Source organism: Neovison vison, chromosome 2, assembly GCF_020171115.1.
Source record: "Neovison vison isolate M4711 chromosome 2, ASM_NN_V1, whole genome shotgun sequence".
Classification (NCBI taxonomy): domain Eukaryota; kingdom Metazoa; phylum Chordata; class Mammalia; order Carnivora; family Mustelidae; genus Neogale; species Neogale vison.
The window spans coordinates 46,269,158-46,287,961 of record NC_058092.1 but is presented as its reverse complement, the minus strand read 5'-3'; the positions used below and the strand labels follow the sequence as shown (position 1 = coordinate 46,287,961).

The window sequence follows — 18,804 nt, the reverse complement described above, 5'->3', positions numbered from 1 at the left end:
GCAGCAGCCATGGAGAGTACATGAATGAAAGGGCATGGCTGTGTTCCAGTGAGACTCCATTCATAACCCCAGTCACGTGACTCGGGGTGCAGGCTGTAGTTTGTTGTCTCGTCGTACATTACAGTGTCTCGCCTTCCTAAAACACCTCTTTGACTTGCTCTTGAGAGGCCTTTCTTCTGCCTACGCTTCACCGAGCATCACCCTCTTTCAGTCTGGCCCCCACAGCGGGGGGCCCCAAATATTTCCTGTAAAGGGCCAGATAGTAAATATTGTAGGCTTTGTAGGACCCTAGGGTCTCTGTCACAACTACTTACCGCTCTGCCATTGGGGGGTGGCAGCAGCCATGGAGAGTACATGAATGAAAGGGCATGGCTGTGTTCCAGTGAGACTCCATTCATAACCCCAGTCACGTGACTCGGGGTGCAGGCTGTAGTTTGTTGTCTCGTCGTACATTACAGTGTCTCGCCTTCCTAAAACACCTCTTTGACTTGCTCTTGAGAGGCCTTTCTTCAGAATCTGAAAAGCATAAACAAAGAGGCTGCCTTGGCAGGCAGGTAGACCCCCACCTCCCCTCAGAGTGGTCCTGGGTGCACTTGCTGCTCCTCTCCATGTCTGCCTCTGGCCGCTGACCCTTCTCGTTGCCGCTTTGCTGCTCTGAGGGGGTGAGTTAAGGGCAAGCTCTCCCAAGCCGAAAGGACATCGAAATATTTACGAGAAACGAACCCTTGTCAAATAGGCCCATCTTCCCCCAAGTATCCTCAAGGAATCGTAAGAGTGATGACCCCAGGCCAAGAACGTCAGATGGCATTTGCAAAGTTCATCTTCTCGTTCCAGATTCCTAACTTTAAAGGTCTGGTTTTCCCATGTCGGTCTTTCATTTAGAAAAGCTCATTTCTGCATGCGCGCTCTGACCTTGAAGTAGCACATTACAGGCTGAAAGCCAGAAGCCTGATGCTCCATTACGAGTTTCTTCAGAGAGTCAAGCTGCTGCCCCTGGAGTATAGTTACGGGGAGTACAGAGATCTCTTCCGTGATTTTGGGACCCACTACATCACAGAGGCTGTGCTGGGGGGCATTTACGAATACACACTCATCATGAAAAAGGAGGCCATGGAGAAAGCAGGTACACAGCCCTGGGGACTAAGATTTTTCTGCTGGGGCCCATGTGAGCTCTGCAAGGTGGTAGGGAGAAGCTTCTCTTAGTTGGTGGGAGAAGAGGTACAGACTCTGCTTCTAGTTCACTTCTCCCTCTCTGCCTATAGTTTCACTAGCAGATCTCCCCTTTTTCATAACCTATTCCTGTGGGTCCTCTTCTACCCAACCCTCTGTCTGGGTGGTCCTCTTTTCTGTAACTACTATCTCTAGAGAGCATCCCCCAAGCTCATGACTTTAGATGCCTCCAACATGTGGACTCCCCCCCATGTCTATTTCCACCCTGGCCCTCTTTCCTGAACCCAAGAGCTTACATCCAAACGACTCCTTGATGTCACCATTGAGATGTCCAACATCTAGCCCCACCTTACCATGCCCCAAAAGTCAACTTTTGCTTTTCTTTCCCAAATTTGTGTCTCCCATAGTCACTCACATCTCAGAATGGTTTTACCATCCAACCAGTGGCTCAAGCCAAAGACCTAGGAGTCAACCTTGACTGTATTTCCTTCCTTCTAGTCGATTAGCAAGTCCCATCAGTAAGTTTGAGGTGAAACCCAGGATTCTGCATTTCGAACAAGTGTGACATGATGTCAGTGCTGTGGATCCATAAGCCACATTTTAAGTAGCAAGTTCATAGATTATTACACTAGGCTCCAAACTAATATTCACCTCCCACTGCCCCCCTGAAGTCTCTTCTCCCTACACATATAATTATAGGACTTTCTAACAATGGCAGGCCTAAGGTGTGACTCATGCTTCCCAATCCCATGTTCTTTCCTCCAACATGGTACTTGACAGCTGAGCTGCCCTGGGTCACACAGTTCACAAGGGCAGGCAGATCCAGGGTTTGGTTATAAGTCCATTGTACTTGCAGGAGGACACATGGTATATGATGTATGTAAATTTAAGCCAGCATGACCCCAGTCCCACAAAGGTCAAAGAGAGTGTCCTCTATCCCACTGGTTTCCAATGCACTTTTCTTATTTCTGCAAATATGATCCTGATACAACATTGGTCATACTTACTTGACCACAGAAGCATTTTTTCTTGTAATACTAGTACAAAAATTACAAGAGATATTATCAAGAGATTTGTATTTCAAGGAATGTGTCTGGGGGAATACTGATGTACCCTAATACCACTAGAACAGCTCAGGCATAGATTTGCTCTCCTCTCCTTGCCTGGCCTCCAAGTGCCGACAAGTCACACCCAAGTTCTCAGCAAGCCCAGGAGGGGAGGATGCCTTGTGGAGAATTAGGGAGGAGCAAGTGGGAAATGAGCCAAAATATGAATAAATAGGAGAAATTGGCCCCTTCTCTTTGCCAGGTCCTAGACTGACACTTTAAATGAATCACCTCAATTAATAAATGAGCAGGCTCTCTTTTCTATAGCCAAGCGTAAAAAAGAGAGGGTGAGCAGAAGTGGGACAGATGGTGGAACCTAGATTCATGGAATCAATCGCTAGAGGGTTGCTATCAGGAGCCACAATTTTAGAAAGCAACCAAGCGCTTCTGCTCTTTGGAGAGTGGCAAAGAGCCTCAGAGCCTCCAAGGACCCTGAGGGGAAGTTGCTGTCCATCTCTCACGAGGTCTCCATGCTGATGTTAGCCTCTCCCTGCATTGAGGTCACCAAGCTAGCCACCCTTTTATCTGAACCTGAGTCCATGCCCCCTCCCCTCCCCGACATCCAGGAAGGGCAAGGCCTTTGGAATGGACAACAGGAGAAGGGACAGGGTGAATTACCTCTAGGTCACGGGCCTTTCTCATGCTTCCTTCAGATTACTCTCTTAAGGATGTCCATGCCTGTGCCCAGATGGGTTTTAGAGTCGGCGCTGCTCTTGAGGTGGCCTATGTCAAGCTCGGTGTGTCGATGGAGCTATGCCAGGGTATTCTGAGAGAAATAGGAGGTAAGTGGCAGGCGTATGTGACTTCCGTGGTCATCATCTTTCCCTTCCTCGCATCCCCAAAACTGAGTCACTCTCTAAGCCAAACACTGGATATTCTAAGACATTTCAATTAAAATAATGACTCGTTCAGTAAAAACTTATTCAGCTCCTATGATATGCTGGACATACAAAAATGAATAAAATTGTATTCCTATCCCCAGGGCGCTCACACAAAGCGGGCGAACACTTAAAGCAACAATGACAAGGCTGCAGTAAGCACCAAACCCAGTCTGAAGCATCAGGACAGGCTTCCTAAGGGAGGGAGCTTTGGGACTGCCACTCGAGGAATAAAGCAGGAACGTTGCTTTTAAGGCAGGAGGAAAATTACAATGAAAACTGACTCCGGGGGGGGGGCTGAGAGTTGGCCTATCTGGAGGTTGGAGGCAGGGGTGTTGGGGCCAGGTAGAGGAGGTGAGGGAGCAGGTGAGGAGACTGGCCCTTACCTGAGACAAGGGTGGGACAGAGACTAAAAGAGCATGTGAAGACATAAGTCATGTAGCAGAGCCCACATGGCAGGGGAGACCAGATTGGGGGCTGGCATAGGGTCCAGGATGTAATGCCAAGTGTCCGGAAGCAGGAAACCTGGAGGTCATTCAAGGGAACTGGGAATCAGTGCAGCAGGTGGAGTAGGATAGAGAGGCCGATCGGCAAGGACTTAGTCCGTGACCTCTGCTGCATCCCGAGGAGCAAGCCTCCACCGGCTCTACGTCCTGAGCTTCTACCTGGGATGGAACGTGGAGAAAGAGTTCCCCAGCTAAAACAAAACAAAACAACAAAAATGTAACTGCTGGTCTAGGACAATCGCTTGTACTGGTGACTGACGTCTGGTTGTACTGTTTATTTGCTCATTCTGGTGGGCCTGGGTTGGAAGAGACGCACGCAAAGAACACAGGTGCTCTTGAAAAAAGACTTACACGTGCACAGCTGGCTCGTTCAGTGGGCCTTGCCCCTCTTAATCTCGGGCTTGTAAGTTCCAACCCCACATTGGGTAGAGAGATGACTTGAAACTAAAATCTTGAAAAAAAATTAAAGAATTAAGAAGACTTGTAAATTAACCCTCTTTCCCCCTACCACCCTCAATGGGTCCCTTGATGGAACATTGCCCAGGACCCCGGAACCCTTGCTAACTACAGCTGCTCCGTCCCTTTTGGTGAAAACACCATTCTCACTTCTGTGTTAAACACATCCTTCCTGTCTTAATAGTTTTACTACCATATGTATCCCCAACAAATACAGCTTAGTGTTGCTTGTTTTGGTTTTATTTTGTTTTAAAGATTGTATTTATTTATTTGACACACACACACAGAGAGACAGAGAGAACACAAGCAAGAGAAGCAGCAGAGGGAAAGGGAGAAGCAGGCTCCCTGTGGAGTAGGGAACCTGGTGCGGGACTTGATCCCAGGATCCTGGGATCATGACCTGAGCCCAAGGCAGACGCTTAACCAACTGAGCCACCCAGACACCCCTGTTGCCTGTTTTTGAACTTTATATGGATGGGATGTGATCTTTTCAGTTCTGGGTGTTGGTTGTCTTTTTTTCCCATTCATCGTCATGTTTTTGTGTACAATGATAGTCTCTGTTGCTGCAGAGTATTTTATTGTATGAATACAGCACTTTGTCCATGCCACTGTCGGATTTGGGTCACTTCCTGTTTTGAACAAGTACAGTCACTGGGGCTTTGAACTTTTTTCCGCAGCCGTCTGGTACACACATGCAAGGGTTTCCCAGGGCATGCACCGCGAGTGGGATTATTGGGTTGTAGACTGCGTATTTTTTCTGGACTGGTTCCAGCAAAACTGTTTTCTGCAACGCTTGTACCGCTGTGTACCCCTGTCAGCGGTGTGCAACACTCCCTGTCCATGGTCCTCAGGTGTGGTAGGCTCAGGGCTGAATGGTTCCTCGACACCACCTCTTTTGGCATTGGGTCCATGGACAGATGGGAATGCGAAGATTGAATGATATGCTTGAGGGCTTTCTGGGAAACTCCGTGAGAAGTCAAAATAATAACCATGTCCTAGTAGACACTCTCTAGTGGGTATCTATCACATATGAAGCCCAGCCTTTACCAATGTTCCCGCCTCTGTTATCGCATACACAGAAGCACTATAGCTAGAGCTCTGCAGCATTACCTGGATAAACCTTTTCACCCTTAATGCCTAAAATTTCTTATCTGCAAGTAAGTGAGTTAATACATGTACAACAATTAGATTACAGGCTGACACATGAATGATCACTAACTCATCTCCCTGTCGACCTACATACCTATCTATGACCCGTCTATCCATATATCTGTATATATATTTATACAAGTGTGTATATATTTATCTGTCCATCAGCTCTCTATCTTCCATAGACTCAGTGACATTTATAGATGTCCCTTCCTTGTCCTGCCCCCAACTTAGGTCCAAAAGATTGAGAGAGCTGTCTTTTGTCCCTTGCGCCATGACTTCCTCTGCTGGTAGGAAGCCACCTTGTCCACTGGCACCTGCGGGATGAGTTTAATAAATATTGAGGCAATTAGGTAATTGATTCGGTGGCAGTAAATTCCAAGGTGCTGAAGTGGGTCCCTTGACATGCCAGGTCTCTGTGTCCATTCCAGAGAGAAACAAGAGAAACACCATGGTGGAAGACTTGGTGGTCCTTGTGCGAGGAGGGGCCAGTGAGCACATCACCACTCTGGCCTACAAGGAGATCCCGACAGCAGAGCTGATGCAGGAGTGGGGAGACGCGGTGCAGTACAACCCAGAGGTCATCAAAATTAAGGTACAGCTGGGGATGCCTGGGTGGCTCAGTCGGTTAAGCATCTGTCTTCAGCTCAGGTCATAATCCCAGGGTCCTGGATCGAGCCCCACATTGGGCTCCCTGCTCAGTGGGGATCCTGCTTCTCCCTCTCCCTGCTGCTCCCCCAACTTGTTCGTTCTCTCTCTTTTTCTTTCTCTGACAAATAAATAAATAAAGTCTTTAAAAAAAATGCCCAGGGCTTGGGATACAGAGCTCAATAAGACCCATGCCCTAATCTCGAGGCACACACATTTGAGTGGATAATTCATCTGGATTGGACCAATAACAATACACTGTTCAGCACCAGCTAGAGACCCTAGAGTCCCTTCCACTCAGGCCACCCAAGTTGCTAAAGGAAACTCACCATTGGCTTCTAATTCCAGCCCTCTGAAATTGATAGGGTTTCCATTTCAGCAGAGAGCCACCCTTTCCATTATTTATTTTAGCTTTCATTCATTCAGCCAATAAATAGTTGTTAAGTTCCTGCGATGTGACAGGAGTTAAGACACTGGAGGAGAACACAGGAAGCTGGGAGGATGAAGCCTGTGGCACATGCTGAGCTGTAGGACACATCCAGGCACGGCCGTCTGACAGGATGGGGTGGTACCTCATGGTGATTGCTGACATTTCGAGTACCTTCTACATCCATGACGCTCTGCCAGGGGCTTTAGGAGCATTATCTCATCGAATCCTCATGCCTCTGTGGATTGCATACACTGATTCCCATTTTGTGGTGAATGAAATTCAAGGTCACAGAGGTTGCGTCTGTCTGTGGCTGCTAGAAAGCCTCTGTGAGGTCTGGACCCGAGACTTTGACTTCTTCCCTCCCCTCCAGATTTTGCTGTGGGTTTGGTGAATAACAACGAATGATCCCAACCACCTGTTGCCCATATAGGAGCAGTTTTGCAGCCTTAAACTAAGAAGACGTTTGCTCGAACAAGACTGTCATACACCTCAACGGTTGTGGGTCCTTGCCTATGGGGACTTCTGCACAGGGTCCACGTTGCGTCCTCGGCCAAGCTCTTCTTGCTGTTGTCTGTGCAGTCACTGGTTGTCTGGCATCCACCACACCCCTGCCCCACGTCACTCCCAGAGGTTTAGTCTTGCTGCCAAGGAGGGGTGATGAGGGACTGAAGCTCCTAACAGGAAGCTCTGTAGTTCCCAACCCTGGCAGCTTTCCACAGTGTTTTTACTTGTATGTCAAATGTACAGTTTCTGCAGAACAAGAAGTCTGCCATTCAGATCCTCTGCTCGGCTATGTGCTCAGTAGTGACACTTAGGGTATAGCCGCTAACAGGCACCAAGGAGGATAAAGTCAGCCAAAGGTTGTAGGCAGCTCGAGAGAAATCTGGGATTGGCAAGGTTGTGGTGACATTGCGTGGTATCACAGATGGGCGTGGGAGTGAACAGAGTTCAAGAGAAAAGTAGATCCCTGGCCTTTACATGTCACTTATAGCTGACTTGCATCTTTTCCCTAAAACTGAGAATTAATGGAGTTTTCTTTGGTTATCCACCTAAATAGGTTGGGTGTGCCAGCCTGGGCATTGGGAACATCAGGTGCCAAGCATGTGATGTGATTATGGGGCTGTGGGGGGAGGGGAGAGAGAGAGGGAGGGAGGAAGAGAGGTAGGGCGGGTCAGCATGCTAAACACCTGAGGCAGACTGGTACGTTACCCTCAGAGGTGCCGCGCTCTGCCGAAGGCTAGTGGCTTCCCAGCCTGCGTGTGATACAGGGGAAAGTATCACAGCCACTATCAGTGTAGTGCTGGGAAGGGCTGTGTGGGCGGCCGAAGAGAAAGATGAAAGACTCAGAGATGTGTTCAGGAGCTGGAGAGGAGAGATGACTGGAGGCTCTTAAAACCCTCCTTTGTAAGTCCCGGACCTGAATTAGAAACATACGATCTGGGCATCCCACTCTTGCACACACTTTCTGGCAGGAGAAAACTGCAGACGCCTTCACATTATCCCCCCATAATTCTCTGCGGAGTCAGCTCACCAGGTAGAGCAGCGATTACTTTCCAGGACAGCAGAGGCCACTGGGTCAGCAATTCCTAGACACAAGCGTGTTGGCTGGGGCTTACAGCCATAAACCATGATCGAAAGATCAAGACCCGAAACACGATTCCTGTAGGAGGCGGGTGGACGGGGAAGAAGAACACGGAAGAGCCCATTCCCACTGTTTACTGGTAAAAATCCATCCTCAGAGAAATGGCTCTTTGCTCAAAGGGCTAAAAAAAATAGCAGTGATACATAAAGAGAGTCCCAAACACCAAAGGTTGAAATTACGTTCACGACGTAGAAGAAGAGCCTCCATCGAAAAGTGGGAAAATAGAAGTCAATTGCCTTTGCTTTGTGTTTATAAGAAGATTTAAGAAAATGAACAAGGAAGTCAAAAGAAGGAAGCTGAACTACTGAGCCCTCATCAGCTGAGAAAGGTAGTGACTGACTGTAGGAAGCACCGGGCACGGTGGCAGATGAAAGCCTACATTAGAAACTGTAAAGAACAAATGGAGTCAGTGATGTGGAGCGCACTGTAAAAATGTTCTCATGTAGAAGCAGAAGACCAAGAGATGAAAGCAATGACGTAAGAGAAATATGATGGAAGGAGAGTACAGAGGGAGACATCAAAACCCCAAGGACTTCTTCCTGAGAAAGCAGCATGATAAGAAAGTGAAGAGTTGACAGATTGGGCGAGTGAAGAGACAGGACGTCCAGTTAAATTTGAATTTCAGACAAATAATGGGTAACTTTTTACTAAAAGCATCCCCCAAATATTTCACAGGACATCCTTGTACTATACAAATATTTGTTGTTTATCTAATATTCAAATTTAGCTAGACATTTTTTATTTGACTGGCAACCCTAGTCACCTACTCTACCATCCATGTACATTTCTATCAGTAGCCAGGGTGGCTGAGTTGCGGTCTAAGGTCCAGGCTGGTGGAGAAGCCATTGTACAGAACTCGGGCATTGCCCAGGGTAGAAGGAAATGATATAGTGAGTGATGCTCATGTAGAGGTCAGGAAGGACTTGGTTATGCTGCAGTAAAAATGAGAAGTCCCAAATCTTAGTGGCTTAGTCATCAAAACTTTATTTCTCAATCACACAACATGTCCAACGCATATTAAAGAGGGGGTTATTGGCAGTGCTCCTCAGGGCCCCAGATGATGGAGGCTTTATGTGGTCATGTGTCCCCAAGATCACCGCAGCAGTGCTAAGGAAGGGGAAATGTCATCTCACTCTGTCCTAAAAGCTTCACCCTGGAAAAGACCCTCCCTCTGCTTACCCGCCACTACTCAAAACAGGTCATGTTGCAAACCTGCCCTTCAGGAGGTCAGGGATCGTAGCCCTGCTAGGTACCTAGAAAGAAAACCAGCTGATCAGCTGGTAACCAGTGATAATCACACCTTCCTAATGGGGTGATTATCTAAAGCAACGTACTTAGAGATTCTCGAAAGACAAATGATTCTGACCGAGAGAAGGTTTAAAATACAGATGTTGTGGTCACCTTGCCTGGTAAGAAAATGTCACACTTGGGCTGCTGGATCTCACCCAGCAAAATAAATTGTGAATTTCAAATAGGGAAACCATGAGTATAAGTAAATGACAGCTAACACACCAAAAAAAAAAAAAATTCTGCCACAAGTGAAATTCTTAATGTACAAGGAGTGATACAATTTGTAAGAAAGACACATCTCAAAGGAAAGAGACAAATTTCATAACTATGATGGTGAATATATAGGCAAAATGTTTCACTTTTCTAGGAATAAAAAATGAAAATCAAACTAACAACATGTTTTACCCATCAAATTGACAATGATTAAAAATCTATAATACTCGATGTCACTGAGAGTGATGAGATGGACACTTTTATAAAATGAGATGAGAATAGAAGTTGATATAAGAGTTTAGGTGAAGAATGTAACCATCTATATCCAAAACATTAGAAATGTTTATAGCTTTTGATCCAATAACCTCAAATGCAACGATCAACTAAAGGCATCATTTTAAAAGTTGGCAAAGATGTATATATAAAAAGATACCTTCTTTTATGTTATTTGTAGTAGCAAAAGAAAAGAAGAAAAAGGAAACAAAAACCTAGTAACAAGAGAAGAGATGAATACCTTGTAGTTCATCTGTACAACAGGGTTCTAAGCGGCCCTAAAAAAAAAAAAATCATTTTATCAAAGAATATTGAATGGCATGGAAAAATGCTTATAACAGGATATTAAGTGAGGTAAGTGGAAAACACAAGAGCCCTTCTCTTATGCCACCAACCTGTTATAAATACCTGCCCATTTATCCAAAAATATACACTGACAGGACACAACCCACAATGCTAACAGTTCGAATCCTTTTCTACCACTTACTGACGTGTGACTCTGGTCTATCTGTTTAACTTTGTTGTGCCTCAGCCTTTTCCTCTGTAAAATGGGGAAGGCGACCTTCCTCATGGGATTGTGGTAAAGACTAAGTTAGATCATGTATGTATTTAGTTAAGCACCTAATAACTGCTGCCAGTACAATAATTAAGTGTTATCATTAAGAATGGTGATCACCTGGGGCTCCTGGGTGGCTCAGTCAGTTAAGTATCTGACTCTTGATTTTGGCTCAGGTCATGATCTCAGAGCCATGAGATCCAGCCCTCATCGGGCTCCGTGCTGGGCATGGAGTCTGCTTGAGGATTCTCTCTCTCCCTCTCCCCCTTGCCCTCTCCACTCTCCCTCTCTTTCTCTCTATTAATCAATTAATAAAATAAAGAAGGAGAAGAATGGTGATTACCAGGGTCATTACAGGGAACCATGTGAAATTTAATAAATTTTGAGCACCATGCCTTTGCTACAATATGATAAATAAAATTTTCACAAGGGCAAGTGTGCTTAGGACCTGATGATCAATATGAGGAGGGAACACTGTGTATTTGGGGGAGAAATAAGGGAGAAAGAAGGAAAGAGAGAGGAAGAAGAGGAGAAAAGAGAGAGAAAGAAAGATGGGCGGGGGTAGGGCCATCAAATAAGAGAAGGGACAATACTCCCTACTACGGTAGAACAAAAAGGGAGGTGTGGAATCCAGGGGTCGCTGCTGTGTCCCAAGGCAAACTGTAGTCTGCAAACTTTGGAGAACACCAGCACAGAAATGGGAAATAGGAATAATCAAGCCATTTTTATCAGTAATGATCATGAACTAGTAAGAAAAACAAAAGCTTTGGTTCAGATTCCTGGCTATGACGTTGTTCAAGTCACTTAGCCTCATCTGAAAGCAGCACTAACCATTGCTACCTCGTGAGGACGGAGTCAGATCACGTCAACCCCCAGCCCCAGCTGCTGGTGCGCAGTACACGTCGGAGGTTTATTCCCGCTCTGCCTCTGACTTGCTCTCTCTCCTGGAGCCAATCTCAGTGCTCATAGGAGAATGCCTGGGGGGGTTAAAGGCAGCCTTTCACGGTGCTCAGGCAGTGAATGCAGATTGTCGCAGGAGCTCACACTGGTGAACAGCAAACTCCCCACTCCCCCCCAGCCCTCCCCTACGTGTGGCCAGCAGGCTGGACTATTTCGAAAACCGCCTCTGGATCAATTCATTGACCACAAAACGGTGAGACAATGGGACCACCAAGGGGCCTTGCTTTGCCCACTGGAGCGAAGGTCAGCATCAGATGCATTAAGAAATGGAAGCAATTTTCTTCCCACTGGAGGCTTCTATTAGGCATGATTGCCTGCATTTAGACAGACCCTAAACTCTCCAGTGCAGGATTAGGGCAGGATCACAAACGAAATCTGGAGAGGAACCTGGCCCTGGAGCTGAAACTAGGGGCAAGAGGTTCCATAACATTTTTAACTACTCCTTTGCACTTTGCCTCAGACTTTTCCTAGCCCATCAGCACCACCACACTGGTCTGTGGCTTCCACTTGTGAAAACACTGCCATGTCCCCAGGATACCAGCAGTGCTCTCTCTTCGTCTAGGTCCCTGCTGTCCACCCCCTCTCCTCCTGGCCAGCTGCTGTTGCCCTGGTGAGGCCTCCCATCCCCCATTCATTGGCCCATCTACTTTTTTTTTTTTTTTTAAGATTTTATTTATTTACTTGAGAGAGAGAGCACACGGGAGCCCAATGTGAGACTCAATCCCAGGACCCTGGGTTCATGACCTGAGCCAAAGGCAGACACTTAACCAATTGAGCCACCCAGGTGCCTCTCTCACCCACTTTTATTAGCTGTTCTCACAACCCTTGGGGCTGGACCCCAGAAATACAGAGCTGAGAGTATAGAGCCCTGATGTCCAGCAGCTTATCTTCTAACTCAAGAAGGAAAAAGGGAGATTTCAACTCATTAAAAAAGATGAATGACTGCAAAGGAGCAAAGAAAGAGAATTTGTATCAGTTGAACACGGGATTGTATGCTGAGCACTTCATGGTGGGAAGGTGTTCTGTGAACTTTGGAGCTCAGGGAAAGGCTTCATGATGGTGACTCTTGCACAATGTGAATGATTTTGCCAGTTTTGGTGGAGGAGGCGATGTTGGGACAAAGCTATAATAGTTTCAAAGAGTGTCTTGAAAATCACCTCCTCTTCCCCACCAAAGACAGATTAACTGTCTGCTCCTCCCCCCACATTCCAAGTTTGCACTCATCCCTGTAATTGCTGTGCTGTAAGCACCGGTTACTATCTCTCTCTCTCTCTCTCTCTCTCTCTCTCTCGGGATTCCTGTGGATTTCATCTTACTCATTACTTAAGTTTAATGCCTGGCACTTGGGAGGTATTCGGTAAGAGTTGACCTGAACTTGAAGGAGTTTATTGGTGGATATGTGGTGGGAAGGGACATCCATCTACACACTGGGGCATCCGTCCAGTGCCAGATGAATCCACTCATCTCCAGGCACCAACTCCTTGCTCATTCCTGTGGAACCTTGCTTCTGCCTTCTATCTGATGAACGTTTTCTGTTAAAATGCCTGCCTTTCTGCTCCCCAGACAGAGCCTCTGTATGAATTGGTGACGGCCACAGACTTTGCCTTCTCCAGCACAATAAAGCAGAACATGAAGCAGGCTCTGGAAGAGTTCCAGAAGGAAGTCAGCCCTTGCCACTGTGCTCCCTGCCAAGGGAATGGATTCCCTGTTCTGAAAGGTACGTTTTCCCCGCAGCTGGCGTCCCTGCGGAGGACATCATCTGGAGGGGTCTGTGCCGGGGCCAGAACACATCATCAAATCAGCATACCCTCCAGGGTATCTCAAGAAGAGTTCTAGATCAATCCCTAGTCCTCTTCAGAGGTCCCAAGGACTGCCATAAAGCCCTCTTCATTTTCTCAGAGGGAAAAAATAGCCCCCCAGACATTTGGAGCCTCTTAAACTGAGCTTCTCCACCCTGATCAGGCATTAGAACTCCCTGAGACCTGCAGAGCTACTGACGTTCAGGCCCCCACGTGGATCATATGAGTCTCAAGAAGGTCCCTCGTCAGGATGGGTAATACTTCTCCAGGTAGTTCTAATCTGCAGCCCAGCTAGGACTCACACCTGCCCAAGTCCCCCCCCCCCCCCCCCGGAGCACAGTGAGGTGGGATGGGACCCAGGAGCCCCCTGGGCTCAGGTGCAGTTTCTGGGTGGAGAGCACAATGTCCCTCTAAGGCAGTCTCAGCCCGGGCTGCAGAGGAGAATCCTGGGCCTCAACCTGGAACACTTAAAGTGAATCACTGGGATTGGCCTTTGAAAAAGCCCGCCAGGTGATTGCCCTGTGGAGTCGGGGCCGAGAAGCCGATCTACAGCTGAATTCACTAGCCCACAGGATCCATGACTTCACAAGCTTACAGACAAGTGGGAGGGCTAGAGCTGAGCAAAGTGTTACCCTGAAGTGTACCGAGCATTAGAACAAGGGTCAGTCTATCTCCCAAGAAGTCAAAATAGGCAGCTAAGTCATGCTTCTCTGGCCACCTGAATACCTAAGTTCTAGCAGCATAAAACTGAAGGACCAGGCTGAGAAGGTGCCATCTGCAACGAAGGGGTGGGGATGGACTTGGGGCAATTCTCTGGGCCAAAGAAGAGGCCCTGGGCTCTGCACGTCCTGACCTACACATGGTGAGGAGATTGGGGGATGGAGGGATGGAAGGAGTGACAGCAAGGATGGGTCACTTGAACTTGATTCCTAACTTTTGAAAGGGTCCATAGACAAAAGGACGAGACCAATACAAAGCGAAAGTTAAGCAGGGCTTTATTTCGCGCCAAGCATCGAGAATCAAACTGATCGACCAGGGCCGTCTCTTGCAAAGAGGGGACCCCTCCCAGTCTCACAGACTAACTTTTATAGAGTAAAGGCCATGTGTTTGAGCCTGGCCACACACAGGTGGCCAACTGAATTACAATTCACCCCATGATAGTCATTTAATTCAGCCTATGACCTTGGCTGGAATCAGCGCCTTTGTCTGGCACCTGATAAGCGGGGTTCACGCTCCTCGGCGGGTAATACGTGCGCTTTCCCTTGATTGGACGTTTCCACCTGGCCTGGCTCATCCTTGGCAGGTAGGGAGGTAATACGTGCGCTTTTACTGATTGGACGTTTCCACCTGGCCGGACACGTCCTTGTACGTGGGCTCCGTTATCAGGGGCTGGTCAGTCCTATTTCACCAGTTCTGTTTCTAAGTGCTTTCCTCTTGGGGTAAGGGGCAGGTTCAATCTACGTTTACTGCATTAACAACAAAATGGCTCGCTCTGGCTAAGTAGGCCCTTACACTTTAAGGGTCATATCTGGGGCCACTGCAATGGGCAGAGCAAATTTGCAGTTGGCTGAGGCGGGGGATCTTAACGCGCCTGTGGTGAGGGCTGAGGAAAGGCCCAGTCCAGCAGGAAGCCAAAATAAGGTATACAGAGCAACTGGGTACAGCAGATCCCCACCCAGCGGGGGAGCCGCTTGGAGTTAGGACAGAGCCAACTCAACAAAGGGGACACAGGAGAAGACTCACTCCCAACAGATTGAGGAGTATGTGTCTAGCTTCTTGGACAGGGTGGATGGAAGCAAGGCAGAGATAGTGAGAGCCTAAGGTTGGGAAGTTCTGCCATCAGAATGGGGACACCCCCAAGTGGGGGAGTGGTCAGCAAGAAGTGGGGTCAGCCCATCAGCTCAAGGTCTTGATCTAGAATTGCTGAAATCCCCATGCCTTTGTGTGAAATTTGAACCCAGAAATTGGAACCCACCTGAAGATGTGCACTGGTGTGAGGGAGACTATGAAGCCAGAGACTGGGGTGCTTCTGGGCCTGACTTAAGGTGTTCCTATGAAGGGATTCTGTGTGACCCAGAGGAGAGTAACTCCCAGGTGACAAGTTACAGGTGAGCACACGGAATAACTTCCAAAGGGTCAGAATTGGCCAAAGGTAGGATGAGATTTCTAAGGACAGTGAGTTCCCCATCACTAGGAGTGTTCAAGCAGAGGCTGGACAATTAAATGCATGGGGGCGAAATTGAGCACCAATGACCAGTGGCCCCAGTGAGCTGTAATGTAGCTTCTAGCACTGGAAACTTACAAGGCTGGGTCAAATGTCGGCTCAGAGTAATTTTCCTTAGGAACGCTGTGTGAATCCTCATGATGGTAATAAACACCCTTCGTGAGCAAAAGGCCCTTAAGGAAGGAGTAGGTATTCTTGGCCCTGAATCTTTTTCTCTGAAACCATTCAACTAAATGTTTCTCCTATTTTAATCTAATGGCAGTGTCACCACTGTAATGAGGAGGGCTGAACTCGGGAGTTCTGTTTCACATGGTGTGAGTCATGTTCTCTCTGCATTGTCTTTCCAGAATCACGCTGTGAGTGCATCTGTCCTATCGGAGTCCATGGCACAGCCTGCGAGGTCACCCATGAGAAAGGTAAGTAATCTTTGAGAATTGGTCAAAAAAGGGAAATCTGGGGAATTCCAGGGGATAATTCAAAAGGGCATAAAGAGCACTGGGGATGTCAGGTTGGGAGCTGGGTACTATGAAATTTCCATCCTGGCTCCTGATTTTATAATTCATTATTTTCACACCTAAAAGTGCTTTGTGTCATAGGACTATCAATGCATGGAATTTGCAGGTTATTTCTTTGAATCATTCTGGAATGCTTACCTTCTTTTTTTTTTTTTTTTAAACTGAACTCCTATTCAGCCCTCAAAATCCAGCACAGATGCCCCTTTTTTGTAGAAGTTCTAACTCTCCACCCCTGAGTAAAATTAGTTAATTCCTCCCATGCACTCCTTAGCACTTTAAACATATGCCTATTATAGCTCTTAGCATATTATATTTTGCATTCTGTCTGTCTGCCTCCCCTCTGTGTGTAAGCAGAGATCATGTTCCATTTATCTCTGTGTCCCTGTGGCCCAGCATAGTTGCTGCTCAGCAGTAGGGGCTGAATTAACAAACAAAAGACTAAGCTATCATTAAGATCCTTTCCAGCTCTCAAATTCTTTGGCCAGTTTATTATCTGAGTTCTCTACATGCTCTTAGCCCTGACTCCTCCTTCCCTTCCCTTCCTTTTCTTTTTGGTGATACCATTAAAAAAGGAAATGATGCATCCAGTAAAAACAATGTACTACTATGTATTGGGCACCTTGCTGAGTGCTCAGACTCAGTGTGGGTTCAAGTTTCACATCTGTCATTCAGTAACTGTGACCTTGAGCAACTTATGTGACTGCTTGGTGCCTCAGTTTCCTCATCTGTAAGATGGGGATGATGGAATTAACTACCTACTAGAGCTGTCTTGAGTTTCACCTGAAACCTCTATAAAGCCCTTGGGAGGAGGCCTAACACATTGTAAGGGCAAAATAATTGTTGGTTAGTTTGTTTCAGAGCAAAATGAATCATGTCACTTCGTATTTGACATACATTAGATCCTCTGGTCCTCACCATAACATCACAAATTAGGTACTATCAGTATCCCCATTTTACAGATGAAGAAACTGAGGTGCTTTGTAGGTCACTAATGAACTTGCCCAGTGGTCACACGGTAAGAGCAAGACCACAGGTTTAGGTCCAGTGTGCCTGCCACAGCCTTTGCTCTTTACTCCTGCCTGCACTATTCCCCCCAGTGAAATGCGAGTGTTGTTCTTACCCACCCCACCCCCTGCCACCACATTGCAACCAGGCCCCACACAGTGCTATGCCCCCAGCAGGTAGTGCACAACCACAGGATTTCTCCTGGTTGGAGGAGACCCTGGACACCTCCTACTGGAACCTTCTCATTTTATGAGTGGGCAGGCCCAGAAGTACTAAGCAATGCATGGGGAAGGATAACTGCCCATCAGAGACTCCGACAGACGCCTGATATATTGTGGTGGAGACAATCAGTCACTTGTCAGTGTCATCAACAACCAAAAAAATCCTCAAGGGGAAGGCAAATATCAGGAAGGGGAGAGTGCCGTGTCTGTTATTACTTCATATAACACACGATGCTCGCCGATCACAGAGCTCCTAGTTTATACATTGACAAGAAGCAAACCACCCAGCATCCTGTCGCTAAGAAGTGACTAAGCTCAGAGCCAGTCATGCAACAGACATTTACCAAGGCATCCTATGTGCCAGCTTAGGTAGGTTCAGTGGTGAGCAAATCAGGTAGAGAGCCCACCATCATCGAGACTGCTGTTCAGCAAGAAAAGACCTACATCATTTGAATTGTCCCAGAAACACATTTAAAGTTTTAGTTGTAACTGCTATAAAATGGCCGGTGAGAGCTTAAAATACGAAGAATTGGTGGGGAGTTAGAGGTCAGGGCAGTTTCCCTGAAGAAACAACCTTCTACCTGAGATCTGAAGGCTGAATGCGATTGACCAGATGAGTAAAGGAGGAAAGAGTATTCTGGACCAGGGAAACAACATCTGCAAAGGCCCTGTGGCAGAAGGGAGTGTGGCAAGTACCATGGTGTGCAAGAAAGACAGCTCACTGAAGGGAGGATTTGAGAGCTGACTCTCAAAGCCTTTTGGCTTCTACCCCCTACCCCTCCATAGGGCACCAGGTCTAACAAGGGCTAATCAGTGTTCACTGACCTTCTTTCTTCTAGATGTCCCCATTGATGGGAGGTGGAATTGCTGGTCAGACTGGTCTCCATGTTCTGGAGGACATAAAACAAGACAAAGGCAGTGCAACAATCCACCTCCTCAAAATGGAGGCAACCCCTGTGTGGGCCATGCTTCAGAAACACTTAAATGTTAACGAAGAAGTGCTTCTTCCTACCGTGGGCTGCCCCCTGTGAGAGCTCTGAGCCCTTAGGAACTCAGGCCCAGTTACCTCCTACCCACTCCCACCAGGGGCCAGCCCAAGGGTAAAGGGCGGTGCCATTCAGGGGGCTTAAAATAAAAATGTTATTTGCAAGACATACATGGATTGAACTAAGAGTGAGTTAACCATGAACTACAGGTTCCTTAAGGGCGTAAGAATCTTGGTCATGCTCCCTTTGCTCATCTGTCTACCTTTGTTCCACTCACGTGCACTTACCAGGTAGGAACCGTGTTAGGAGCTGTTCCCATGGAAGTCCTTCCGTCTAGCACAACTGGCATAGAGTAGGTGCCCAGTAATGAATCAGTGACTAGATATGAAGTTGTTCCTCCCTTAAGGACTCCATGGACTCATGCAGTGACAATGGCGGTGAATATGTATTGAATGAGGACAACGTCCACAGTGGTGCTCAGTGTGTTCATTCAATCCAGCCTCATGATGGCCGTACAAGGCCAATGCGTATCAGGCCCATCCAACAGCCTCGGAAGCTGGGGTGTAGAGCAGTTATGTGGCTAGTCTGGGGCTGCGTGGTTGGGAAGTGACGAGCTGGGCTGCAGACTGGGCGCTTGGGCTCCAGAGAGTTAGACTTTTACTGTCGTGTTGTCTTCCCCTTGGTAGCTGGGCATTTACTGACGAAGAATTTTTTAGGAACTAAAATGTAGAAGAACGTTGGGTGTGTGTGTGTGGTATTGACAGCCTCTCCCCACTG

General features: G+C 47.3%; 1 protein-coding gene across 1 annotated transcript in view; it reads left to right on the top strand.

Annotated features, from left to right (window-relative positions):
- Positions 1-18,108, top strand: part of C8B (complement C8 beta chain) — a 43,355-nt gene extending 25,247 nt beyond the window's left edge. The window contains exons 7-12 of the mRNA XM_044236424.1: positions 883-1,123; positions 2,930-3,058; positions 5,697-5,860; positions 12,841-12,994; positions 15,648-15,716; positions 17,881-18,108. Coding sequence (XP_044092359.1) covers positions 883-1,123; positions 2,930-3,058; positions 5,697-5,860; positions 12,841-12,994; positions 15,648-15,716; positions 17,881-18,032 — 909 coding nt within the window. The 3' untranslated portion in view covers positions 18,033-18,108. The remainder of the gene's footprint in view (positions 1-882; positions 1,124-2,929; positions 3,059-5,696; positions 5,861-12,840; positions 12,995-15,647; positions 15,717-17,880) is intronic.
- Positions 18,109-18,804: the final 696 nt, after the last annotated feature.